Below are 27,647 nucleotides of genomic sequence, written 5' to 3' on the forward strand. Positions count from 1 at the left end.
CACACGGAGCTTGTCTTCCAGTTGGGCGGCTGAAGTGATGCTGTAGCCCATGGCACCACTCCCTATTCCAGCTGCTACTAGAGAGGATGCTAAAGAGAGGCCAACTGCTATTGGGAGGAAGACGGCTCGTTTGCTTCGGTGATGAGGGGACAGTGTGAAAAGGGGTAGAGACTCAGCTTGTCCGTACACTTCTAACTGCGGGACTAGTGTGACGGGCACACAAGGGAAAGGGAGGAATGCATTAATAACTTTGGTTAGGGTTCCATTTCACCACAAGTATCCTCCTGGAGGCGCGGAAAAGGAGGATTTTACTTTTGCCGTGGTGTTGCACCTGAAGCTGGGGCTGCTGGCTGACCCATAGCAGAGAGAGAGACTTTGAGAATGTACATTGAACAAGGGGATACCCATCAAGGTGGTGTCAGGCCCCATGGGAGATTGTAACAGGTTGAGCCCAGTCTGGAGGGGAACTGCGGCTGTGGTTTCCCTGGAGGTGGGAAAGGCTTCAATTCATCCAGAAAAGGTATCTACAAAGATTAAGAGGTAGTGGAGTTTTTTGTGCGTGGGCATATGGGTAAAATCAATTTGCCAGTCTTGGGCTGGCAGATGGCCACGCATTTGGTGGGTAGGAAACTGTGGCCTTAAGCTTCCCTGAGGCGAGACCTCAGAGCAGGTAACGCATGCCTTGTGTACTTGCTTAATTGTCTGTTGCAGACCTGGCAAGAAATAGAGGGGCTGCACGAAACGGTGCAACACTTTAGGCCCTATATGTAAGGATTGTGTATTTCAGCAGTGATTTTTTTGGGCCTGTTCCTGGGGTAGGGCGATTTTGTTGTTCAGAAAGACCCAACCCTGATTAGACTCGGTTCCCCCTTTTAATATGAGGGCCTGTTTCTCTGATGGCGAGTAAATTGATGGCGTGGCCGTGGAGAGAAACAGGACTGGAGTGGGGGCTGGCCTGGTACTGGTTAAGGATTTTGCTGCCGCATCTGCCCTTGCATTGCCCCGGGAAACAGCATCCTGCTGGGCCTGATGCCTCGGCAGTGGACGGCAGTGACGTCTTTGGGCAGTGATAGGGCCTGCAGGAGATTAGAGATTTGGGTAGCATTAATTATGGGGGATCCTTTCGTAGTAAGGAATCCCCGCTCTCTCCAGAGGGCAGTGTGGCATGGGTAATAAGAAAAGCATACTTTGAATCAGTATAGATATTTGCTCGCTTTCCCTGTGCTAGCGTGAGAGCTCGGGTTAAGGCAATGAGCTTTGTCTTTTGTGATGTGGTTCCATCAGGGAGGCGGTGTGCCTCGAGGGTGGCTGAGTCTGTGACTACCGCATAGGTGGCTTTTCGCCGCCCCTCGGCTGTCACCATTGAACTCCCATCTACATAAAAAGTAAGGTCTGGGTTAGATAAGGGAAGGTCAGACGCGCCCTGCCGAGGCTTAGCAAATGTATCCATTACTTCAGGGCAGGAATGGGCTGGGGAGGAGGAATGGGATGGAAGGGGAAACAAAGTAGCTGGGTTGAGTGGAGAAGTGGAATGAAGGCTCACTGACGGATTTTCAATAAAGAGTAGATGACACTCCTGTAGGCGAGAGGGTCCTAGGTGAGCGAGAGATTTGTGAGAGAGAAGGTCAGTCGATGAGGAGAAAACACCGAGATAGGCTGGCCTAAGGTAAGTTTGAGGGATTCCTTGGTAAGTTCTGTTGCCGCCCCCAGGGCCCGCAGGCAAGGCTGCCATCCCCTGACTGTGGCATCAAGTTGTTTTGATGAGTATGCTACAGGATGATACACGCGACCTGGGGGTTGGGTTAGGACTCCAGCTGCAATCCCTTGTTTCCCGTCAGTAAACAAGTGGAAGGGATGGTTAAGGTCAGGCAGTTGAAGTGGAGGTGCCGTGGGCAGAGCAGCGTGTAGGGTTCTGAAAGCTTGTTTTACAACTCCAGGATGAAAGAGGGGTCCCGTGGGTGTGTCCTTAGCTGCCACATATAGAGGTTTAGCTAGAGTGGCAAAGTTAGGTACCCAGTGATGGAAGTATCCTACAAATCCTAAGAAGGAGAGTATCTGGTCCGCAGTCTCCAGAGTCTGCAGTGAAAGAAGTGCCTGCCGGCGGTAGGTTGTTAGACTTTTAGTTTTGGGGGTGAGGCGAATGCCTAAGTAGACTACTGAGGTGACTGATAACTGTGCTTTAGGGGGAGATATCCGGTACCCCTTGGATCCAAGAAAGTTAAGGAGAGTGGCAGTATGTTGTTGAGACAGAGAGAGGGAGGGGCTACAAAGTAACAGATCATCCACATACTGGAGAAGGAGACTGGGTTGGAGGGAGCAGGAGTTACGGTCAGCTGCTAAGCCTTGTCCGAAAATGTGGGGGCTGTCCCTAAATCCCTGGGGCAGGACTGTCCAGGTGAGCTGCTGTGACAGGTTGGTGTCAGGATCGGTCCAGGTGAAGGCAAAAAGGAAGTAAGACTCTGGGTGAAGGGGAATAGTAAAGAAGGCGGCCTTAAGGTCAAGAACCGTAAAATGAGAGGTAGTGGAGGGAATGTTGGATAGTAGTGTATGCGCTGGGGACCACTGGGTGGATGGGGACCACCGCCTCGTTGATGAGGTGCAGGTCCTGAACTAGGCGGTAGTCGCCGGTCGGCTTTCGGACGGGTAAGATAGGAGTATTACAAGGGGAACTGGTGGGGATATGGAGTCCCTGGGCCAGAAGTCGGGTGATGATAGGCTTTAGGCCCTGGCGGTGGGTTTTTGAGATGGGAAACTGAGGACGTGAGGGAAAATGGGTAGAGTCCTTCAGGAGTATTTTAACTGGTGTGTGATGTCTGGCCACCACAGGCTTGGAGGTATCCCATACTCGGGATTAACTTCATTAGGAGGGATGGGGGTTGAGGCAAGGGGTTAAGGCAGGCGAGCTACCGGTTAGGAGTAGCAGTAGGAGGTGGGCAGATGATGAGCCTGTGGGGTAGTTAGGGGTTAGAAACGAATATGGGAAGGTCTTATACCCAACACAGGCAGAAGTACTCCTGCCCCCGGGGGTGGGGGTGGGGTGGCTAAGAGAGCTTACAGGCTGTAACAATGTGACAATGTGACAAGAAAGAAAAAGAGAGGGTGAGGCCTTCGTAGGAGAGGAGGAAGAAAGAAAAGAGTTACTTAATTAAGGAGAGCTTATATGGCAAAAGGGCTGATCTGAGAATTTGAGATACATGTTTTAGTACCGTAAGCCAGAGATTTGGTCCTGCTGTTAGGCAAGGTTTACAAACGGGGCTTCTGAATACCTAAACCTCGGCCGCTGCTGCGGAGATGTTCGGAAGGCGGCCCGGACTGCCCTGCCGAACACTGGAGAGGGTTCAGGAAGATGGGGACGTCTCCCTCAAATTCCTGACCCCCGGAATCCCCTCACGGGGAGAAGACAAGAGAGTAGGGACGTCTCCGCTACGCTCAGGTCCTCGAGAGGAGGCTGGGGCCCCGGACCCATGGCGAGAAACGAGAAGGAGTCCCTGACGCAGCCGCGATCGCGAGCAGGGAGTCCACGAGGCAGGCAGCGGGAGAGGCTGTGGGTAACAGAAGTCTTACCTTGCGATGGAGCAGTTCCCTGGAGTCAGTTTCCCCCAGGAGGGGTCGTACAACTTCCTCCCAGGTTTCGGCACCACTTGTAAAGTTTATTCTCTGTAGGTTTATTGCCGAGTTAAAAACGAGGAAACTGAGGCCAGCACAGGAAAATTACATGCCAATTTATTCAGCTCCCAGGCGAGGTTCCCAGGGGAAGTCCGTGGTCCCAGGTAGAGGAGCCAGGGAAGTAACGCTGGACTCCTCGCAGGAGTGGGATTTTATAGGGAGTGAAGGCGTTTGATTGGATTTGGAGAAACAGGATGTGGACGGGGTGAGCTGCTATTGGTAGGTAGGTGGGATTTCCAAGGCGGGCTAGGTGCGGAGTGAGAGGGGATTTCCAAGGGTGGGGTTAGGTGCCAGTGCAGAGGGGATTTCCAAGGGTGAGGTTAGGTGCCAGTGCAGAGGGGATTTCCAAGGGTGGGGTTAGGTGCGGAGTGAGAGGGGATTTCCAAGGGTGGGGTTAGGTGCCAGTGCAGAGGGGATTTCCAAGGGTGGGGTTAGGTGCGGAGTGCAGAGGGGATTTCCAAGGGTGGGGTTAGGTGCCGAGTGCAGAGGGGATTTCCAAGGGTGGGGTTAGGTGCCGAGTGCAGAGGGGATTTCCAAGGGTGGGGTTAGGTGCGGAGTGCAGAGGGGATTTCCAAGGGTGGGGCTAGGTGCGGAGTGAGAGGGGATTTCCAAGGTGGAGCTAGATGATGGGCATATTCTAATATAATTTTCAAGCGGGGAGGGAGATGGGCGTGTCCAAACGCCCCGCGAGGCAACCAGCCTTACAGGGACCTGCAGGGTGGGCCTTGGAAACGTGTTTCTAAGTAACACTTAAAACCCTGAGATGTGGGACAGACAGGTGTGGGGCCTATAATGCAGCCTTGCTCTCCATCGCTCTGGTGGCACCCTGTCACCTGCTGATAAAGACTCCTGGCCTACAGGGTGACCCTCACTGCCCTCAGGGCCACTGTTTGCAACAGACGCACAGCCTAGCAGGCCTTTAACCTCATTTCGTAGGTTTCAGGAGTGCCTTAGGGTTCCTTGGTTTTCTGGAGGAATTGGTACAGAGCCGGGACACCCGGGAGCCAGGCTGGAATGGTGTTGGGGGTGGGAGTCAGGGCTGGGTTGGTAGCCCTTTTGTCCAGCCTTTCCCTCCTACCTCCCAACAGGGAAGCCCCAGTGTGTTTCCATATTCTGGGGTATGAAGAGATGAGGAGAAATTGGCACCCTGCCCTGGGCTGCAGACTCGGTATCTAAGGCGCTTTGCCCGCTTGAGGCAGATTCACGACTCTGGGCAGGAACCCATAGCTGAATCCCTTCTACCTAGAGGTCAGCACGTGAGGAGCCCAGAGGTGAGGCTGGAAAAGGGAGAGGAGGAGTTGGGAAGGAGTCTGAGATCTTCTAGGCTTAGACCTTTCAGCCCCACCTTCCTCAGCCTTCTTGATGGGCAAAGGGTAGCCAGAGGACAGATTCTCCCACCCAGAGCCACTCACTGCAAACAGCTGTGTTAGGGAACGTAAGGAGCGTTTACAGGCAGGTGGATGGGGGAGGTGCAGAGTTATTGGTTACAAGGCTCTGTCCACCCTGGAACCCTGAGCCTAGGTTCCGCTCCCCTCAGCCACCCAAGCCTGGCCTTCTGTAAAGCCTTCTGTTACGTTTGGGCGCGGCTGCACACGCCTGGAATCCCGGCACTTTGGGAGGCCGAGGTGAGTGGAGTGTGACTCCTCTGCTTCTCTAAAGACCTGAGCAGAGGCACAGGCCACCTGCTCTCTCCTCCCCTCCCACGGCGTTCCTTGGATTAATCATGCCTCTGAGGATGTGAGATGTCCCTGTCATGCCTCCATGATGAGTGAATATGTAGCCATTGTGACAGCAGAAACTTTCTCTAAACCATTTATTTCTCCCCACCAGAAGGTGGAGACGGGCGAGCCTAGAATACAGGGCGAGGCGGGTTCCCGGGTCGGGCCAGTGCAGACAGTGCAGGGAGAGGCTGGGCACGGCTCTTAGGCGAAGGTGGAGTTGTTCCAGCCCACGTTTGCCGCGTTCATGTCGTAATAGTTGATGTAGACCCTGCGGAGGGAGAAAGCCAGACTCAGCGGGGGGCTCAGTCAGTCCCCGGCCCCGCCACCTACTGGTCCCCCGCGCCGCCGCCCCTCCGCGCCCCAGCGTACCTGTCCGGGCTGATGCGCAGACGCTCGGCCAGCAGGCCGCACAGCAACTTGCTGTAGGAGCGGTTCTGCGCGCCGCCTATCTTGCCGATGCTGTGCAGGCTGCACAGCGCGCACGGCTCGCTGGAGCCGCCGAAGGCCATGAGCTGGTCCGGGACCACGTGCACCGCGATGTACTGCGGGGGAGGGGCGCGGTCAGCGAGCCTCAGCCACCTCGCTGGGCCTCGGGCGTCCACTTCGGGCCCTAGCCGCCACCTCCTCCCGCCCTGTCCTCCCGCCCCCTTCGGGAGTCGCCTCCCCAGCCTCCAGCGCAGGGCCCCCTCGTCCAGTGGGCACCCCCTCTTCCCGTCCCCTCCCAACTAACCTGGGGCGGCTTGCCGGTGGCCTGCGCCAGCTGTTGGGTGAGCTCGGAGAGGAACCCGTCCGGCACAGAAGCCCGGGGCACGTTGGTGTTTACGATGAACATCGGCATGATGGCAGAGGGACCAGGAGATCCACGCAGAGACACAGACGCACGCGCCGCTGCCGCGCTGAGCTACGTGCCTGAATTCTCGGACACTGTCCCGCCTTTTGTGACGTCACCGCCGGCGCCAGGCCTCGTCCCCACGAAGCTGCGGCTCCGCCCTGAGTGGAGACGTCACCGCCTGGCTCGGCTCCGCCCTGCGGGACCGAACCGTTGGGCGACTCTAACGGCTCTTCCAGCGACCACCGCTAGGCCCGGCTCACCGTCCCTAGCGGTTCTCCACGTGGCGGCTCGAAATCGGCCTCTCCCGGCCTCGGGTCGTTCTTAGCACTTTCAATAAGTCACCGATGTTAGTCGCCAGGAGGCGCTGTGCCAGAGGTGGGGATGCGGCGGTGAACCCAGAAGATGGCCCCTTCCCCTTCCAGAGATGAAGCCCAGTTCATTCCACTGCACGCCCTGAGCCCTGTACGTCCTGAATCTTCGGGCCACACGTCCCCAAGGGCTCCAGTCCTGCACGCCTGAGCTTGTGTGTTTGAGATGGGGAGGGGCAGTCATTGCTGCAGGTGAGAGGACAGCTGCCCCTGCCAGTCACCATCCAGGGAACTTACCTGAACCCTTGCTCTTCAGAGGATGAGGATGCTGCGAGGTACCAAAGGGAGGGAAGTGAGATCCAGACCAGGTTCAATGTAGGGAACGATAACAAATAACTGAATCTAACATAAAAATTCCACAGTGAAAAAGTCACCAAATTTTGGTAAAATACCCTGTTGAATAATGATGCAGCTATGAATCAGAAAGAGACCTGTATGTACTGATAAGCAATGATCACCAAATTATATTTTATATGGGAAAGCCAGTGAGGGAACAACACACAAAGCAGAATTACATTATGTAAAAATATGGGCATGTCTGTCTGTGTGTAAGTGGATGTGGATGAGTGGGCTGGGAGCTGATGGCGATACATTTTATTCTACAGACCTAAGCAGTATTTGAATTTTTATAACAATAGCATATGTGTTTGTTATGTGATTTACTAGAAATAAATTTCTTGAGTTATAAAAAGGTTTATTTTAAACCTATGTAAAGGTACATGAAGATCATCATCATTCAGAATAACAAAATAGAGCAGCAATATAAAGACATAGATACTAAAGTACAATATTAAATACTATAATATTCAAGACGATATTAAAATCATATCTACATCTACATGCATATAAGAATGTCAATAAATATTAATGTCTAAAATTGTAACTTTTGCAGACCTCTGTGAATATATTAGAAACCACTGAATTGTACACTGGATGTGGGTGACATTTATGATATTTGAATTATATCTCAAAGTTCTGTTAAACAATGAATGGCGGCGGGCGCGGTGGCTCACACCTGTAATCCCAGCACTTTGGGAGGTCAAGGCAGGTGGATCACAAAGTCAGGAATTTGAGACCAATATGGAAAAACCCCGTCTCTACTAAAAATACAAAATTAGCCAGGCGTGGTGGTGCGTGCCTGTAATCCCAGCTACTCAGGAGGCTGAGGCAGGAGAATCACTTGAACCTGGGAGGCAGAGCTTGCAGTGAGCCGAGATCGCACCACTGCACTCCAGCCCGGGTGACAGAGCAAGGCTCTGAAGGCTTGATACTCTAGTGCTAAATAAATAAAGAAAATAATTAAAACATAAACTAATAGTTTCCAGTAGATTCCCTTAAAAAAATTATAGCAGGGATTTCCAGATCACCCCTACTCCCACCTTTTTACGACTTTTATGGGACTAAAGGCCCATCTCAATTTCAGATGGGGGAAATATTTACAAATCATTTATCTTGTACGAGACTAAAATTTAGAATATATTTTAAAACTCCCAAAATCTACAACAAACTAAATAAAAATCAGACAACTCCTTAAAAATGGGCAAAAGACTTGAACATGTATTTCCCCAAGGAAGATACACACACAGGAAAAGCCGCTCCGGGAGGCAACGCCTTTGGGTGGCGGCAGGAGTGGCGGGCCAGGAAACACGGCGGCCGCTCCAATGCTGCGCAGCGGAGGCCGTTAGGTCACAGAGGGCCTGGGAGGGTGGTCTAAGGACGCAGGCAGGCTCGGCCGCCTCTTTAGGCCACAGAGCCGTGCAGATCCGGGTCCCCAGTGACCACTCTGTCCCCATTGGGCGAGACCTACCTAGTCCTGACGACAACGAACAAAGGCCTTAACAGGCCTGGGAGTTGAGTGAAGTTCCGAACCACGATGGGTGGAACGGTTAGCGGCCATCAGGCGGTTAGTCTTCATTCTACCAGACCTTGCTCTCCGAAGCCAGAAACAGAAGAATGACAGGCCACTTTTGGCCGGTTGGAAATGCCCACCACTCACTGGGAAGATTTACTGGTTGTTTATGGAAGGCCTGTGTATATAATATGAAAAAGCTGCTCTCAACTACACCCCAACCTTTTAATAGAAAACATTTGTCACCTCTAGCTCTTCTAGATGTAAAGAGGTTGCCAACGTGTGATAAAGTAGAGTTAGGAAACCACACATCTTGTAAATTCTCATTTGTTTAAAAGAAATCATAGAAAATACATGTCTTCTGGAGATGACTTTTGGAAATTCAGAGTTGTTAGATGGCCTCTAGAAGTAATATGTCTACGTTTGTTGAGTGGATCAGATGATATGGAGCTGAAAGACCTGAGAATATACTAGACTGATCATATTTAGAAGACATTTTCATATTCTAGCCATTGTTCTGTGTGCATTTTATTCCTCACTATTGTCTGTATAGTTGACAGAAGAATAAGGAACTATAAAGGGAGACATGTATGCAGATGTGTCCATGTTTACGTTTTGATGATGGCCATTAACATATGAATCTCTTGTGGCTGTACTATAGGAATATATTAAATCAATGGAAATATACCTTGCTAATATTTTAATGGTGTAGATCTCCTAATGAGCTCTCTTAGAAGCATTATACTTAGTGTATTCTGTTGCTGTATGCTTCATTTTAAATTGAGCATTAAGGGAAGGCAGTATTTACATCAGAACTCTGCCAATGCTTTTATCTAGAGGTGTGTTGCCATTTTTGTCTTCTATCAAATTTTTATCCCAAGAAAGACAGGACTACATTTTTTTTTTTAACAGACTGAGTTGGTGTAGCGTATTTTTGGTTATCAAAATGCTCATATGGCTTTGGGATTTTGAATTGGTAAATATTCATGATGTGTGAAAAATCATGATACATACTATACAATCTCAGTCCCATAAAAGTGGATGTTGTGCCTACCGACACACAGGACCTAGAAGAACGTGTCAAACTATAAACTGCTTGTGTTTGTGACTTTGTTCTTTGCTTCCTGTGTTTTTCAGTTTCCTCTAATGTACTTAACTTTTTAAAAGTAAAGGTTATTTTAAATTATTATTATTATTATTATTTGAGAAGAGGGGAGGACACAGCTACAGAGGGGCAACAGTGTGAAGACGGAGGCAGAGATGGGGCTGATGCAGCTACCAGGAATGCCAGGGTCGCCTGCAGCCCGTGAAGCCGAAGGGAGGCTCGTGGTACTTAATTATGTCAGCCGCAGGACACTCACACACTGTCCTTGGAGTGAAAGTTTTCATTTTAAACATGTGGATTTGTTTGCCAGAATTTCCCCAACATTCCAAACCCAAGCCAGGGTCTAGGCAGGGTAGTGGCTTTCACAGGACCCCGTCCGTGCTGGTGGCTTCTCCATGCCCCGGACACCTTGCGTTCCCCCCTCTCTAATTCTGTGTATAACACATCCCTGACAAGCCACACATGATGGGGAAAATATTTTGGAGATCTATAAAACAATCATTTAAAAATCACATTGCTTTGGAAAGCAAAGGGTAAAAAATCTTTTTTTTTTCTTTCAAATTTAAATACAACCATCATGTTTTATGTATTAATTAGCAAACATTCAAAAAAGAATCTATATTTTCACCTTTGTCATCTTTTTCTCAATACTGAAAAATGCAGTCTGATATGACTTAAACTTATTTCAATTCAAGGATAAATGGAGGGGGAGTTATGACCATGCTGGTATTGGCCAGGGCTGGGAGAGGAGTGGTGGTCCTGTGTCTTTTGAAATAATATTGTAGTTAGTTTCTATTTCCTCCATTCAAGAACAATTACTAGAAAAAAAAAAAACAACTAGAAATATACAAAGTCATTGCCCTGAGATAAAACACAGGATTGATAACAGTTATTTAAACTTTGTTGACTATTAAACCAGTTTTGACTTTCCTTTAATAGCACTTTTAAAGTGCTCTCAGTACTTTGAGACTCAGAGGTTTCCTTATCTCTGCTTGGATATTAAACATCAAGACCATAAGCTATGATCTGTTGCTCCTGGGAGAAAGAAGGCGTCAGAGATAGAGGGAAGGGCAAGAAATCACTGTGAAAGCGATGAGAAAGAAGAGACAGCTCTCGAGGACCTCCAGGGCAGCTGGACCCTAAGTCACTTGCTCTCACACTGATGTTGGTGCCCAGAACTCACTAACACTTCAGATCTGCAGCAAGAATGTATATGATGTTTAAATTTTTTGTTTGTACCATATGTGTTAAAACATGCCTTTTCTAGTGAGTTTTCATTATAATCTTTTCATTTATAGTCCATCATAATATAAATATATGATGTGTTTTGATACATAATTATTTTTTAAAAAAATGAATGAAGGAGAGGAAGAAAGAGGAAGAGAAGGTTATTTTAAAAACATGTATTAAGCCCTTGTTGCTTGTAGAATAAAGTTTGTATACTCCACAGGAAAAAAAAAATAGAAAATGAGTGTGGATAAGGATGTAAAGAAATTGTAACCCTGATACATTGCTGGCAGAAAGGGATAAAGTTGCAGCCACTGTGAAAAACAGTTTGCAGTGGCTTGGAAGGATAAATATGGAACTCCCAGTGGACCCAGGAATTCTAGTCTTAGGTATATACCCCAAATAATAGAAAACAGAAATCAAACAGGTATTTCTATACTAATGTTTATAGCATCACTTTTCACAGGCACCAAAAGATGGAAATAACCCAACTTTCAGTGAACAAATGAACGTAACTAAAACAAGGTGGTCTGCAGGCAATGGTGCATCATCCACCTGTAAAAAAGGAACACAGTTTTGATAGATGACACAACATAGGTGGACACTGAAAACATTACGCTTAGTGAAATAAGCCAGGCACAAAAGGAATATCTTGTATAATTGTACTTACATGAAGTGCCTAGAATAATCAGATTCATACAAGAGAAACTGGGATAGGAATTACCATGGGCTGGAAATAAGAGAAGGTGCTATATATTGCATGCAAGGTTTTGTAAGAATCAAAATTTGGGGTGTAGACAGTGGTGTTGGTTATGCAACACTGTGAATATATTGAATGCCACTAGTGCACACTTTGGTTAAAAGGTTACAATGATAAATATTGAGTTATGTATATTTTCCCACAACAGAAAACACACACAGCCAAGCCCAGCTGCCAGACTTGCTGGCTGCCTTCCTTTACCTTCAAGAGTGGGCCGAAGCTCCTCTAGTCTCTCAGGGAGGTTGGGAATTCTGTTATTGAAGAACTCTGCGTTGGAAGAGAAATTAATGGAGACAGGAGAAAACTTGAGAATCCAAACTACTCGCTCCGCAGGGCCAAGAACTCTCTGCCCCGTGCATTGCTGATCTATCCCAATATTTCCTGCGACCACCTCCATTTTCACCTGAAGACTTTGCACCTGAAGGGGCTCCCAGGTTTTTCACCTTGGCCCTTGTCAGGACTGATCCTCTGAGCTACTGTCCATTTCACCTCCATTCATGGCCATGCCACCTCAGGCTGTGTTGTCTAGATGGAATGAAGCCACTCCAAATGTCTCTTTCTGGAGGAAGCCACCATTATGCTGTACCTCCAACACAACCACACACACGGAGGCATCTCGCTCACACAAGGTGTGTGTCCTCCAACAAAGTTTCACGCTCTAAACCCAGACAACTTGTGAAACTCAAGTTTCATTGATTCCTCCCGACTTCAGGTGCTCCATAGATGCTCATTTGTCTACAAAACACTGCCCCAGGCAATTAAATATTCAAAAGTGACCAGCAGAATTTCTATGTTAATTCTGACGTTGTGTTGTTAGAACAAGTATTTTTCCCCCTTAAAATTTATGTTTCTGTTACTTATAAAAGTTTGTAACTAATAATGCTTTTTTCTTTTTTTTTTTCCCATTTATTTATTTTATTGCATTTTAGGTTTTGGGGTACATGTGAAGAACATGCAAGATTGTTGCATAGGTACACACGTCGCAGTGTGATTTGCTGCCTTCCTCCCCTTCACCTACATCTGGCATCTCTCCCCTTGCTCTCTCTCCCCAGCTCCCCACCCCCCACCGTCCCTCCGCTATTTCCCCCCAACTGACCCCAGTGTGTAGTGCTCCCCTCCCTGTGTCCATGTGTTCTCATTGTTCAACACCCACCTATGAGTGAGAACATGTGGTGTTTGATCTTCTGCTCTTCTGTCAGTTTGCTGAGAATGATGGTTTCCAGGTTCATCCATGTCCCCTCTGCACTTTCACTGGGAGCTGCAATCCTGAGCTGTTCCTAAACGGCCATCTTGGATCGTATCAATATTGCTTTTTTCAGCTATGTTGCCAAGCACATTTATATAAAAATATACTCTTCAGTTGTTTAGAGAATTTGACAAAGATGATAGCAACAATGACAATCTTGTTTTATGTTAATCTTTATGTGTTACTGTTATCATTTCTTACATGTTGGGGCATACCATATATTGTACAGTGAAAATTAGTGCCATGCACTATGGTAGGACTAGAAATTGGCAAAGCTGGTTTACAAAAATAGTTCTTTTGTTTCTTAAAAAAAAAATTAGGCCAGGCGCAGTGGCTTATGCCTATAATCCCAGCACTTTGGGAGACAGAGATGGGTGGATCACTTGAGACCAGGAGTTCAAGACTAGCCTGGTCAACACAGCAAATGCCTGTCTCTACTGAAAATACAAATATTATTCGGGTCTGGTGGTGTGTGTCTGTTGTCCCAGCTACTCAGGAGGCTGAGGCATAAGAATTGCTTAAACCCAGAAGGCAGAGGTTGCAGTGAGCCAAGATCGTGCCACTGCACTCCAGCCTGGGTCTCAAAAAAAATATTGACCAAAATGTCATTATGAATTACATGATTGTATATGATGCTCAAAGCTGCATTACTTATCACACACACACAAAAATATATATATATATATATTTAAAATGTCCGTCAACTGATAAATGGATAAACACTATCTGTATGAATAAACACAGCAGACTATGAAGGAAAACACACTACCACTATGTGCTAAAGCATCAGTTAACTTCAAACATAGTATGCTACATGAAGGAAGCCAGAGTCCAAATATATATATATATCTTGGGTGAGGGAAACATTTTTAAATTAGATCATGGTGATGGGTGTACATAGTATCAATTTAATAAAGCATCAAATTGCAAACCTTTATAGTGGGTAAACTTTAAGTTCACACTCAATATAGGTGTTAAAAATAAATGTTATGGAGATTCTTGTCTGGTTTTTAACAAGCCAAGAGATAGGCTGTTAAAGCAGCATTAATTCAAATGGTTGTCACAGGTCACTTAAAGTTCATAAGACAGGTGTCCCGTAAATACACGGTGAATGTTATCCATGAATTTCCTGAATCTATTGCAATAATCACATTTTTTCTCCATTAACCTCTCGAGGTAGCTAATTTTATTTATTGCTATAGGGAATGAGAATAAATAAAAGGTTCCTCTTTAAAGCTGTCCTCTTAGTTCATTATGAATAAATAATAGTTTCTTCAAAGGTTAATTTACTTTAAAGTTTTTGCTAATAATCTAAAGTAGCTGTTAGTCATAATCAAGAAATAAGTGCATCCCGTGTTCTTAGTTCTTACACTTTAACCTAGATATTTGCCCTGACACACCTGGGCAAGCCCAGGAAAGTCTTAGGTCAAAGCTTATTCCCTTTCCTTATTTGAAATTATCGCTTCTCTAAGCATTCTTCAAGTTACTTTCTCTTTTCCTTTTGTTCTCCTCTGCCTTTAATTCTCTAGAAAATTTCCAAGTTTTTAGCCAATCGGTTCAAGCATAGAATGTGAGGTCCCGTTCCAGCCAATGGAAACTGGACACAGCAGTAGGGCGAATGTGTCAGGTTATGAAGTTCAAGACCAGCCCAGCCAACATGGTGACTCTAAAAAAAATAAAAGTAAAAAGACAAAGCTTTCTGCCTACCTTTGATGAAAGTGGCCTGTTAGCACAGTAGTGAAGGTGTAGGGCCTGCAACTGCAGGGTTGCTGGTTCAAATCCTCAGTGGAGCCAGTCTTAAATTGAAAAAATCTCTTAGCTTTTATGTTTGGTATAATTTGTCTTGCTTAGGATTGGCTCTCTCTACAGCAGAACTTTTCCATCTGAATTGGCAAAAAAAAAAAAAAAATCATAGTAAAACCAGTTCCAGGCCCCCCAAGAAAAACAAAATGGGGTCATCTAGCTCCCGGCCCTGCACCCCCGTTCAGTGCATGATGGCCAATTTCAAAGCGGGGTTTTCAGGACAATATGGGGAAAAATTAACTCCGGGAAAACTCGGCACATTGTGTGAACTAAAGTGGCCGTCGTTTGGAGTGGGGTGGCCAAACACAGGAACCTACGATCCAAAAATCACCCAAGCAATATGGAACAATGTAACGAGTCCCCCTGGGCACCCTGACCAATACCCATACATTGATCAGTGGCTGGATCTGGTTCGACGCCCCCACCATGGTTAATCAAATGCATAAAAAGGACTGGGCTACAGGTCATGTTAGCAAAACCAAAGAGGGCTCCTACAGCACCAGCCATGCTCCCCGCCCCCGCGGAGGATGAAGAGTTGCCCCCACCTTACCCTAGGCCTTCTAAACAAGCACCTCAACACCCCACTCCGGACAGCACCAGTGGCCAGCCCTTGTCCCCACTGCATACCCACAGCAGGGCCCCACACCCACCCAGAGTTCTTCCCCTGCAAGAGGTGCCCTCAATGGAAGGCAGTAGCCGAGGTCACCCATTCTTTGTCCACATCTCTTTTCCTCAAGTGACTTGTCCAGTTGGAAGGCTCAGCACCCTCCATTCTCTGAAAAGCCTCAGGCACTCACAGCACTCCTGGAGTCCGTTCTGCAGACTCACCGCCCGACTTGGGATGACCGTCAGCAGTTACTTCTCATTCTTTTTACCACCGAAGAGAGAAGCAGAATTAAACAGGAGGCCATCATTGGATGGGCGGGGGGAGGGGCACAATAGAAGACAATTGGGACAAAATTAATGAAATTTTCCCTTCCTCCCGTCCTGAGTGGGATCCAAACACCTCGGTGGGTCTCCGGGCCCTGAACACTTTTCACTGGTACCTGTTAGAGGGAGTCAGGGATCAGCCAGAAGGCACACTAACCTCTCCAAAGTAGGAACAGTAACTCCGAGTCCCCAGGAGTCACCGGCTGCTTTTCTTAAATGCCTGCAAGAGGCTTATCGCACTTAAACTCCTATTGACCCAGAGGCTCCGGGAAATCAGCGAGCTATAAATTTGGCCTTTGTTACCCAGTCAGCCCAAGATATCAGAAAAAAGTTACAAAAGGTAGATGGGTTCCAAGCAATGAATTTCACCCAATTGCTAGAAATTGCTCAAAAGGTTTTTAATAATAGAGATACCCCTGAAGCCACACAGGATAAAAGGGTTTCTAAGGCAGTAATAGCAGCCCTCCAAGAAACCCGAGTCATTCCACATGGACAGGGAACCCTGCAGGGGGTTGCCCCCGCTAGACACAACCAGGATTGACGGAGCCGGGGCTCTTATTTACTAAGCCCCCAGGAGCCGAGGGTCACTGGGTTGGGGGCAAACCTGTCGGCTTCTTAGTCAACACTGCGGTGGCCCACTTGGTCCTTAGCCTCTGGGACCACTATCCACTAAAAAAAAAAAACAATTATCCAGGGGGCCACAGGAAAAACCACAACAAGCCCTTGGACCACCAGCCGACTCGTTGATCTGGGGAACAGCACTGTCACCCACTTCTTCTTAGTCATTCCAGAGGGTCCATACCCACTCCTAGGATGGGACTTTCTTCACAAACTTCAAGCTTGCCTCTCAATTCCTCCTCCCTTGGCTTTAGGGCCACCTCAGCAAATCCTCATCACCTGTGCTCTGTCAGACGAGTATCTTTTGCAGGAAGCTTTATCCTCAAAGGCAGATCAACCACCAACATCAGACCTCCTCCGCCAGTTCCAAGAGAATGTACTGGGAGTATGGGCCAAGACAAATTCCCCAGGCTTGGCAAGTCACCATACCCCAGTCATGGTCCAGCTATTGGCAATGGCAACTCCAGTCCAGGTACGACAATATCCCATGAGCCAGGAAGCCAGACGGGGAATTGCCACACATGTAACAAGACTCCTAAAAGGAGGGATCCTTACTACCTGTAAGTCCCCCTGGAATACCCCCTTGTTCCCCATCTTAAAACCAGGCTCAAAGGACTATCGGCCCATACAGGACTTAAGGGAGGCAAACAAATGAGTGGAAACTGTCCATCTACGGTTCCAAATCCGTACACCCTCCTAAGTCTCTTGGGCCCGGAACACCACCATTACACTGTCGTAGATCTCAAGGATGCATTCTTTTGCATCCCACTGGCCCCTGTTAGCCAGCCCATATTTGTTTTTGAATGGACTGACCCCGATACTGGGGTTTCGGGGCAACTCACTTGGACGACTGCCTCAGGGGTTCAAAAACTCCCCTACTCTGATGAGGCACTTAGCCAAGATCTGGCCACCTTCCGAGCTGAGCTCCCCGAGTGCACCCTATTCCAATACGTGGATGACGTACTCTTGGCTACAAAAACCTAGGAGGCCTGTAAAGAGACCACCCAGTCCCTATGAAAGACCCTACAGACTTTGGATTCCCGGGTCTCAGCTAAAAAGGCCGAACTCTGCCAACCGAAAGTTACTTACCTGGGCTACATCATAGAGAAGGGCAACCAGGCACTGGCGCCCAGTCGAGTCCAAGCAGTGCTGCAAATACCCACCCCCACCACAAAACGCCAGGTTCGAGAGTTCCTTGGGGCAGTGGGATATTGCAGGCTGTGGATTCTAGGATTTGCCGAGATAGCCAAGTCCCCGTATGCCTGTACCGGAGGAAATCAGCCTCTGGCTTGGACAGAAGTAGAACAACGGGCTTTTGACAAACTTAAGACTGCCCTAACTACGGCCCCAGCTTTGGCCTTGCCAGACATCTCTAAACCCTTCCGGTTTTTTGTAAATGAAAAGTAGGGAGTCGCTAAGGGGGTTCTCACCCAGACATTAGGGCCATGGTCCCGGCCTGTCACTTACCTTTCACAAAGACTTAACCCCGTAGGCTCTGGGTGGCCAGCTTGTCTGAGGCCAGTAGCAGCTACAGCCCTGTTAGTCAAGGAGGCGGACAAACTAACATTGGGGCAGGAGTTAAACTTAGTGGCACCCCACGTGGTGGAGTCACTACTCCGAGGAGCTCCGGGAAAATGGATGTTAATGCCCCCATAGTTCAGTATCAGGCCTTACTTGTGGACCAGCCCGGCATAAAGTTTTTAAAGGCTACAGTTTTAAACCCAGCCATGCTGCTACCTGACAGCGAGCCAGAGAAGCCCCTACATGATTGCCAACAGATGATGGACGTCCTCCATGCAGCTCGACCGGACCTCACTGATGTCCTACAGAATCTGGAGGAGGTACTGTATATGGATGGCAGCAGCTTCATGGTCGATGGAGTCAGGTATGCCGGGGCAGCCTGACTGGTTGCCATCCCTCTACTGGTTGAATTAGGTATCGCTGGCTCCACCGCAGTTGGAAAAGCAGCTTTTATAACTAACCGGGGACCAAAATTTTAAAACTCTCTCTCAGCACATACATACTGATTTAGGCCACTTGGAAAACTCCATTTCCCAACTCGCTGATCAGGGTAAGTCTTTGGCTAAAATGGTCCTCCAAAACAGGTAAGGACTAAATTTGTTATTCTTAAAACCATGCGGGTTATGTGCTGCCCTTAATGAACAAAGTTGCTTTATGCTAACAGGTCAGGCCTCATCTGGTCAGACAAAATCTCAAAACCAGAAAACAACTTCCAGAGGCTTCAGAAAGCTGGTATGAAAAAAATATTTTCCTGGTCCCCTTGACTCACTTCCCTCCTTACGGGCCTGGTGGGACCTCTGGCCCTACTTCTACTGGGACTCATGTTCAGCCCCTGCCTCCTAAATCAACTGCTCATTAAATCTAGGGTAAACTCTGTAGAATTAATGATATTAAGTTTCATTAAATCTAGGGTAAACTCTGCAAAATTAATGATATTAAGGTCTCAATATGGGCCCTTAGAACAAACAAATGATACCCGCTGGAGGAATCAATGATTTAACTCTCGTAAATAAAACAAGGGGGGACTGTGACATGGGAAATGCCCCATAAAACTGCATACCTCACCATACTTCGGCTTTCTGTTGGAACTGGTCTCTGTAACCCTGATATGACAGGCAAGCACTCCAAACCCACACCATCTTGGCCCCTGCGACTTGTAATAAGTAACTAAGGTCTGTAATTTCCACCCTACCCAGACAATGTGTAAACTAACGCTTATCTTAACTTCTGTGAACCACTTAGGTAACAATCGGAATGCCCAAAGTCCCCTGGCCCTCGGAATGTCAAAGGCCCCTGGACCCCACCCCCTCCCAGGAGGTGGTTTACAGGCGTAAAAGGTCTTGACACCCTCCTTTCCAGGCCACGGGTTGGAGAAACACTGGCCCTCCATGGTCACCGGCAATAAATGACCCTCTGAATTGGCTTACTTTTGTCTCAGTGGAGATTCTGTACTTGCTCGGTTGCAACACCAGGGTCCAGCAACCTTGCTCTGGCCCACAGGCCGACCCTGGGTGTAAACACCTGCCTACGCACCTCTGAGCCTAGCACCTAAGGCCACTGCACATACAAGCATGATATTTTCGAACATTTGACGACTTAGTTAAATCTCTAAGGTGGCTGCACTTATGCATTTCACTCAGGTCCGCAATCCCTCATCTGGAACGCCTGGCCTGGGCAGGTATGAGAATTCAGACCTTTCCAGATAATGGGAGGGAATGGAGCATTCAGAAGAGAGGCCTGGCGGGAGAGGTATTGCTGTCCCAGAGAGACGCTGGCGACCATTTGCAAGCGTTGAGCGGGACGCATGCACGTGGAAGGAAGGGCAGCGCGCTGACCGAATGATGAAAGAGAGGCTAGCGCATGCGCAGGGAGCGGTTGAGAGGCGCAAGCCTGGCGAGACAGAAGCGATTGCGCAAGCGCAGTCCGTCGTGAGGGTGACCGCACAAGCTGAGGGTTCCCGCAACTCAAAACTGGGGCTAGGCCTGGGGCCTGAGACTCAAGCGCAGGCGCAGTGGAGCGCAGAGCCGCTAGACTGCCGCGGAGGGCTCCTGAGGCGCATGCGCAGGCCCACTGCGTGTTAAGAGGGGCTGGGTGGGGCCGGGGGTAGCCCTGCGAGAGGGTCACCTGCGTTCCAGGCTGTAAGGACGGCTCCAGTTTCATTCTCCATTCGCCTCTCCCGCAGCACTGAGTCTGAAAAGCCACTCACTCCTTGCTGGGCTAAGCCCCAGCCTCATCTCTGAAGACCGCAAGGGAGCGCTGGTCCAAGGTCATGTTGGCCTAGCCCCTGCACCCGCCCCGCTAGGTGCCAGCAAGCGACTCTGCTCGCCGCACTCCCAAGTCCTCCCCCAAAATTCCAGCCCTGGCCCCCCTCCGTCGCTGCAGTCTCTGGACTAAATGCCTGCGGGTCCCTGTCTGTCTCTGGTCGGACCAGGGCTGCAGCCATGCGCGACCCCCTGCGCCCGTCGCCCCTGTCGGCCGCCAGAACCGAGGAGGCCCTTGCCCCTGGGCGCTCTCGGAAGGGCCAAGCCCTTGATTGTGCACAGATGCACCCCCCACCCCACACACACTTTGCTTCAGGTGTATCTGACCTTTCCCCAGAGGAGGGGAAAATTAGGAAGGACTGAAAGACACCGATCCGGAGTGCTCTCAGCTGGACGCCCTGGGCAGAGCCGGAGACTTGGCGGAATGAGGGCAGGAGAACCGGTCTCGGGTTGCCTCCAGCGGATCCTTTGCGTGAGAGGCAGGTCCGACCTGTAATGGGGGCTCTTGGAGGTGAGGAACCAGAGTCCACTGGACTGGATTAATCTTTTATTCCTCAGGGCTTCTCAGGCCCTGCATGGAATCCGGGAGCTGGACAAAGACCCACTGAAACTAGACTTGCCAAAGATGCTATTTGTGGTCACAGAAACACAGAGCTGGAAGTGACCTTAGGAAGTCATCTGAGCAGACTCTGATGGGCACCGTAGTAGGTCTATTGCTCAGACTTGATATTTGTTTGACTTTTGCTGCTCTGAACTTTAATTCCCCAAAACATTGTGCATTTTTAAGGAAAAACAACATAGTAGCAGTTATAAATAGGTATTTTATTGTAACATAGCTAGCCTAAAGTTAGAACCTGAGCAATGCCATTTTATACAAGACAAAGCTGTTTTCCAAAATTAAGTTGTAATGGCTGCCCCATTCTCCTCACAATAACTGCTGGCCTTGGCTTCTGTAAATAAAACTGCTAGTTTGTGCTGCGAAATAACTACTATGTAAAGCTGCTTAAACTTTGCTTATCAGTAACTGCTCTCTGTGGCCCTAATGTGACAGGCAAGCAGTCCAAACCCACGCCATGTTGGCCCCTGCGACTTGTAATAAGTAACTAAGGTCTGTGATTTCCACCTTACCCAGATAATGTGTAAACAAATGTTTATCTTGACTTCTGTAAAACACTTAAGTCACAAACGGAATGACAAGAGTCCCCTGGCCCTTGGAATATCTGGAGCCCTCGTCTCCGCCCAGGAGGTGATTTACAGAATCCACTAGCCCTCGGAATGTCTGAAGCCTTTTCATCCCCATCCCCGCTCCTCACCCCCACTCCCAAGGTGGTTTTTCGGGTATAAAGAGTCTTGGCACCCTCCTTTCGACGCCACAGTTTGGAGAGACCTGAGTCCTCTGTGGTCGCCGGCATAATAAAGACCCTGTAATCTGGCGTACTTTTGTCTTGGTGTTAATTTTCTATGCTCGGCCCAGTATAACATTATTGTATGCTTTTCCTGCACCTATTAAGATGATCACGTGGGTATTCTCCTGTAATCTGTTAATGAGATCAGTTACATCAGTAAACTATTGGTAAACCATTCTTTTTTTTTTTTTTTTGATTTTGAGACGGAGTTTCACTCATGTTACCCAGGCTGGAGTGCAATGGCGCGATCTCGGCTCACTGCAACCTCCACCTCCTGGGTTCAGGCAATTCTCCTGCCTCAGCCTCCTGAGTAGCTGGGATTACAGGCACGCGCCACCATGCCCAGCTAATTTTTTGTATTTTTAGTAGAGACGGGGTTTCACCATGTTGACCAGGATGGTCTCGATCTCCTGACCTCGTGATCCACCCGCCTCGGCCTCCCAAAGTGCTGGGATTACAGGCTTGAGCCACCGCGCCCGGCCTGGTAAACCATTCTTGAATTCTTGGGGTAGACGTAATTTGGTCATAATATTATTGTCAGCCAGGCACAGTGGCTGTAATCCCAGCACGTTGGAAGGCCGAGGTGGGCAGATCACGAGGTCAGGATATCGAGACCAGCCTGGCTATGGTGAAACCCCGTCTCTACTAAAATGCAAAAAATTAGCTGGGATGGTGGCAGGTGCCTGTAATCCCAGCTACTCGGGAGGCTGAGGCAGTGGAATAGCTTGAACCCGGGAGGCAGAGGTTGCAGTGAGTTGAGATCATGCCACTGCACTCCATCCAGCCTGGCAACAGAGCTAGACTCTGTCTCAAAACTATATATATGGCCGGGCGCGGTGGCTCACACCTGTAATCCTATCACTTTGAGAGGCCAAGTCGGGCGAATCATGAGGTCAGGAGATCGAGACAATCCTGGCCATGGTGAAACCCCATCTCTATTAAAATACAAAAAAATTAGCCGGGCGTGGTGGTGCATGCCTGTAGTCACAGCTACTCAGGAGGCTGAGGCAGGGGAATAGCTTGAACCTGGGAGACAGAAATTGCGGTGAGCAGAGATCATGCCACTGTGCTGCAGCCTGGCAACAGAGCAAGACTCCATCTAAAAAAAATTATTAATAAAAATATTAATATTAATATTGTTAGTTTCAATTGCTGATATTTTATTTAGTTGGTTAATTTTTTTTCAAAACAACAGTTGCTTTTTCCCCCTTAAAAAATAAGTGGAAAGTTTCGGATTAATAAATGGCGCTAGCACAATTGATTACATGGGGAAAAATGAAACTGGACCTCTGTCTCACGCCATATACAAAAGTCATTCCAGGTACACACAAACCTAATGCAAAAACCAAACTTGAAACATTTTAGGCTGGCCACAGTAGCTCGCACCTGTAATCCCAGCACTTTGGGAGACTGAGGCAGAAGGATCACTTGAGCCCGTGAAGTTCAAGACCAGCCTGGGCAACATGGGCAGACCCTCCTCTCTATAAAAAAATGTAAAGGCCGGGCACAGTGCCTCATGCCTGTAATCCTAACACTTTGGGAGGCCAAGGCGGGGCTAATCACGAGGTCGGGAGTTTGAGACCAGGCTGGCCAACACGGTGAAACCCTGTCTCTACTAAAAATACAAAAAATTATCTGGGCATGGTGGCAGGCACGGATCCCAGCTACTTGGGAGGTTTAGGCAGGAGAATCCCTTGAACCCAGGAGGTGGAAGTTGCAGTGAGCCAAAATTTCACCACTTGCACTCTAGCCCGGATGACAGTGTGAGACTCCATCTCACACACAAAAAAAAGTAAAGTAAAAATTAGCTAGGTGTGGTGGCCCACACCTGTGGGCCCAGCTTCTTGAGAGGCTGAGCTAGGAGGATTGCAGTGAGGGAGGTTGAGGTTGCAGTGAGCCATTATTGTGCCACTGTCCTCAAGCCTGAGTGACAGAGCCAGATCCTATTTAAAAAAAAAAAAAAATGGCCGGGCACGGTGGCTCAAGCCTGTAATCCCAGCACTTTGGGAGGCCGAGGCGGGTGGATCACGAGGTCAAGAGATTGAGACCATCCTGGTCAACATGGTGAAACCCCGTCTCTACTAAAAATACAAAAAATTAGCTAGGCATGGTGGTGCGTGCCTGTAATCCCAGCTACTCAGGAGGCTGAGGCAGGAGAATTGCCTGAACCCGGGAGGTGGAGGTTGCGGTGAGCCGAGATCACGCCATTGCACTCCAGCCTGGGTAACAAGAGCGAAACTCCGTCTCGAAAAGAAAAAAAAAAAAAAAAAAAAAATTAGGAGGCCAAGCACAGTGTCTCATGCCTGTAATCCCAGCACTCTGGGAGGCCTGAGGTGGGCGGATCACCTGAGGTCAGGAGTTCCAGACAAGCCAGGCCAACATGGTGAAACCCTGTCTCTACTAAAAATATAAAAACTAGCTGGACGTGGTGGCACATGCCTGTAATCCCGGCTGCTCAGGAGGCTGAGGCAGGAGAATCACTTAAACCCAGGAGGCGGAGGCTGCAGTGAGCCGACATAACACCAGTGCACTCCAGCCTGGGAGACTGATCGAGACACTATCTCAAAAAAAAAACCCCAAAATTAGGGAATATATAATACTTTTATAACCTCAGGATAAGCAAGGATAAACCATGCAGATTTCTTATGAGGATTTAACCTCATTAAAATTAAAAATCTGGGTCAAAAAGACATCATTAATGTGCCAGGCTCAGTGGTTTACGCCTGTAATCCAGTAATTTGGGAGGCCACGGTGGGTGTACTGCCTGAGCCCAGGAGTTTGCAAACCTGGGCAACATGGCAAAAACCCGTCTGTACAAAAATCATGAAAAATTAGCTGGGCATGACGGCTTGAGCCTGTGGTCTCAGCTACCCAGGAGACTGAGGGGCTCTGGGAGGATTGTTTGAGCTGGGGAAGTGGAGCCTGCAGTAATCAGTGATCCCACCACTGCACTCCAACTGGGGGAGTAGAGACCCTGTCTCAAATAAACAAAGACGCCATGTAAAGGTGAAACCTGGCTGGGTGTGGTGGCTCCAGCCTGTAATTCTAGCACTTTGGGAGGCTGAGGTGAAAGGATCACTTGAGTTCAGGAGTTCGAGACCAGCCCTAGCAACATAGACCACGTCTCAGTTTAAAATGTATACATTTTTTGAGCCTGGTGCGGTGGCTCATGCCTGTAATCCCAACACTTTGGGAGGCTGAGGTGGGTGGATCACCTGAGGTTGGGGGGTTCGAGACCAGCTTGACCAACATGGAGAAACCCTGTCTCTACTAAAACTACAAAATTAGCCAGGTATGGTGGTACATGCTTGTAATCCCAACTCAGCTACTCAGGAGGCTGAGGCAGGAGAATTGCTTTAATCAAGGAGGCAGAGGTTGTGATGAGCTGAGATCGAGCCTTTGCACTCCAGCCTGGGTAACAAGAGCAAAACTTCATCTCAAATATATATATTTGAAGGTGAAACCTAAAGCTACCAAGTAGAAGAAGGTATCTACAACATATGACCAACAAAGTATTAGTATTCAGAATGTATACAGAATACCCACATACCAATAAAGAAAAGAAAATGGGCAAACAGTTGGGGTGTGGTTGCTCATGCCTATAATCCCAGCACATTGGGAGGCAAAGGAAGGGCAGATTGCTTCAGTTCAGGAGTTTAAGACCAGCCTGGGCAACATAGTAAAACCCCATCTCTACCAAAAATACAAAAAATTAAACCCCATCTCTACCAAAAATACAAAACAAATTAGCTTGGCATGGTGGCTTGTGCCTGTAGTCCCAGCTACTCAAGAGGCTGAAGCAGGATGATTGCTTGAGCCCAGAAGGCAGAGGTTGCAGTGACTTGAGATCGTGACACTACACCCCAGCCTGGGCTACAGACTGAGACTGTGTCAAAAAAATGATTATATATACATATAATATGAACAGGGAATTTACAGAAGAGGAAACTGAAGAGACCAAAAAACTAATTAAAAGGTACTTGCATTAGTAATCAGGAAATGCAAATTAAATCCACGTCAGCATATTGATTTCCACTCAACAGACTAACAGCTTAATTCTGGCAATACCAAGAGGTGGTGGTGATCAGCTGGAACACGTATATACTATTGATGAAAATGTCAATTGGAACTAGGTGTGGTGGCTCACGCCTGTAATCCCAGAACTTTAGGAGGCCAAAACGGGAGAACCATTTGAAGCCGAAGTTTCAGACCAGCCTGGGCAATGTGGTGAGACCCTGTCTCTATAACTTATTATTTTTTTAATTAGCTGGGCACAGTGGCATGCCACGCAGCTGTGGTCTCAGCTACTGAGGGGGTTGAGGTGGGAGAATCGCTTGAGCCCAGGAAGTCAAGGCTGCAGTGAGCCATGTTCACACCACTGCACTCCAGCCTGAGCAACAGAGTAAGATCCTATCTCAAAAAAAAAAGAAACAAAAAAAGAAAAGGGAAAGAAAGGAAGGAAGGAAGGAGAGAGAAAGAAAGAGAAAGAAAAAAAGAAAAGAAGAGAAAATGTAAGTCAGTGCAATGACTGGAGAGCAATTGGGGCATATCGAGGAAGCTGAAGTGCACATTCCTCCCCCACCCAGCAATTCCACTCCTGGGTTTACCTCGGGGAAACTCTTAATCCCATGCTCAAGAACTGTTCACAAATTCGGCATTGTTTGTACCATAGGAAAACTGGAAACAACCCAAATGTCAATCGAAAAAAAAAAAAAAAGAGAAATAAGCTGTGGAATACAAGAGAATACCACTCATCAGTGAAAATCAGTGGACTAGCCTAGAGGAAGGATATTAACATGTGTGCATCACAATGCTGCATGAACAAAGTTGCAGAAAGACGCATACACTATTATTATGCCTATATATTGTTTGGAAATTTACAAAACCGCACCTAATGTGTGTGGGAATACAGTCTATATAGTAAAAGCCTGGGGACGAACCTGGGGATAAGTCCCAAATTTAGAACTGGGTTTAATCTTGAATCCAGGACGCCGACAGACTGGACCCTGACCTGGCCACCATTATAATGCCTGGTGGCCCCTTGATTCTCCCTGAAATGCCTCTTGGATACCCTAAAGCCACCCCCACCCGTTGGAGACAGGGCCCCAAGTGTGGGCTCTCCAGCCATTAATTATTATCCTTTGGCCAGGAAGCTCGAGGTTTCGCCTCAGCAAACATTGACTGGGAGTTGAACCTTGAGCATGTGAAAGTCACAGCTGTATTTGTAGCACCCCACGGGCCTCACCCCAACAGCAGGGCGAAACCTCATGAAAATCAATTAAAAAAAACAAGCAATCCAGCGAAGCCCGTTGGTGATGCTGACTCCCACCCGGCCCGCACCCCATCCCGGAGCCCACCGGCTCTTCTAGCAGGGCGCCTCCGTGGCCCTGGACTGTCTTAGAAAATGCCCATTACGTGGGCTTAGGGAGGCGGGGCCCGGCGTCTGGGGCGTCCCAGGGATTCCTCCTCCTGACGGAGACTTTTCCAGGCCCTCGGGGAATGAATGGGCTGGACGCTCCCCGGCCCCGCCCCCGTTCGGTTCCTCCCCGCAGGCTTTTCAGGATTTCCCCGACGCCGCCCAGACCGGCTCCGGCCGCGAGGGGGCGACAGAGCCCGGGCTCTGCGGGACCCGGCACCCGCGATCGGCAGCGACCCGCCAAAGCTCAGGGGTGGCGGTGAAACAGAGGCCTGCGCTCGAGCCCCGCCGGGTGGGGTGGCACCATCGCGGGAGCCCCCCACTTTCTGCCTCGCCCTCCCTGCCCGTCAGCCCTTGGGCGCTCAAGTCCCGGCCGCGGTCCCGGATTGCAGGCTCCGGCCCTGCAGCCTGAGCCACCCGCCGCGGGGCGACTTCACTTCCCGTGTCTTCCTCACACGCAGCTGCGCGGGGCCGGGTGGGCAGGACCCCGGGGAGCTGAGAAGCCGGATGCCAGCCCCACCCGGCCTCGGCCCGCCCGCGTGGCTCCCCTCAATGCTCCATGCGGGGTGGGGCAGGTGCCTTCCACCTGGAGCCAAGGCTCAGGCAGCAGCAGACCTAGTTCATCCCTGGGGTTCAGTGAAGCTGGAGGGCCGGACCCACGGCCGGCTGCGCGGACCGGGCATTCCCGAGCACCTTACTACTAGTGGGCTGAGCAGCTCTGGGCCAGCCTGTTGGCCTCTCTGAGCCTCGGTTTCCTCATCTGTCAGTGGAATTGAGAACGCTGTGGCACGGAGGACTGCAATGCCGTTCAAGGCTACTCAGAGGCCATTTCCCCTGCAGCCTTTCCTATTCCCCACACGTGGGCGGGCATCTCCATCCCACACCAGGAGCCTCCCGTGGAGCAGGGGGCAGAGGTTA

General features: G+C 49.0%; 1 protein-coding gene and 2 long non-coding RNA genes across 3 annotated transcripts; 1 reads left to right on the forward strand and 2 right to left on the reverse strand.

Moving 5' to 3' along the window:
- Positions 1–634: 634 nt before the first annotated feature.
- Positions 635–20,865, reverse strand: LOC116535544. The gene is made up of 3 exons (XR_004262249.1): positions 20,740–20,865; positions 13,343–13,348; positions 635–648 (listed from the first exon to the last, which is right to left on the reverse strand). It is a non-coding gene; the product is annotated as an uncharacterized LOC116535544 (long non-coding RNA).
- MIF (macrophage migration inhibitory factor) lies at positions 5,463–6,898 on the reverse strand. Its single transcript, XM_032256660.1, has 3 exons — positions 6,118–6,898; positions 5,757–5,929; positions 5,463–5,655 (listed from the first exon to the last, which is right to left on the reverse strand). Exons 1-3 carry the CDS (start codon positions 6,223–6,225, stop codon positions 5,589–5,591), a joined length of 348 nt encoding a protein of 115 aa, XP_032112551.1. The 5' UTR covers positions 6,226–6,898; the 3' UTR covers positions 5,463–5,588.
- Positions 9,423–10,991, forward strand: LOC116535543. The gene is made up of 2 exons (XR_004262248.1): positions 9,423–9,608; positions 10,929–10,991. It is a non-coding gene; the product is annotated as an uncharacterized LOC116535543 (long non-coding RNA).
- Positions 20,866–27,647: the final 6,782 nt, after the last annotated feature.

Source organism: Sapajus apella, unplaced genomic scaffold (assembly GCF_009761245.1).
Source record: "Sapajus apella isolate SASKATOON/1434 unplaced genomic scaffold, GSC_monkey_1.0 scaffold95, whole genome shotgun sequence".
NCBI lineage: Eukaryota > Metazoa > Chordata > Mammalia > Primates > Cebidae > Sapajus > Sapajus apella.

Excerpts from the sequence above, each read along its gene's own strand:
- MIF (XM_032256660.1), bottom strand. The coding sequence starts at position 6,225 with ATGCCGATGTTCATCGTAAACACCAACGTGCCCCGGGCTTCTGTGCCG. Across the intron at positions 5,930-6,117 it reads CCACCGGCAAGCCGCCCCAG|TACATCGCGGTGCACGTGGT; the intron begins GTTAGTTGGGAG and ends CCTCCCCCGCAG. Across the intron at positions 5,656-5,756 it reads CTGCGCATCAGCCCGGACAG|GGTCTACATCAACTATTACG; the intron begins GTACGCTGGGGC and ends CTCCCTCCGCAG.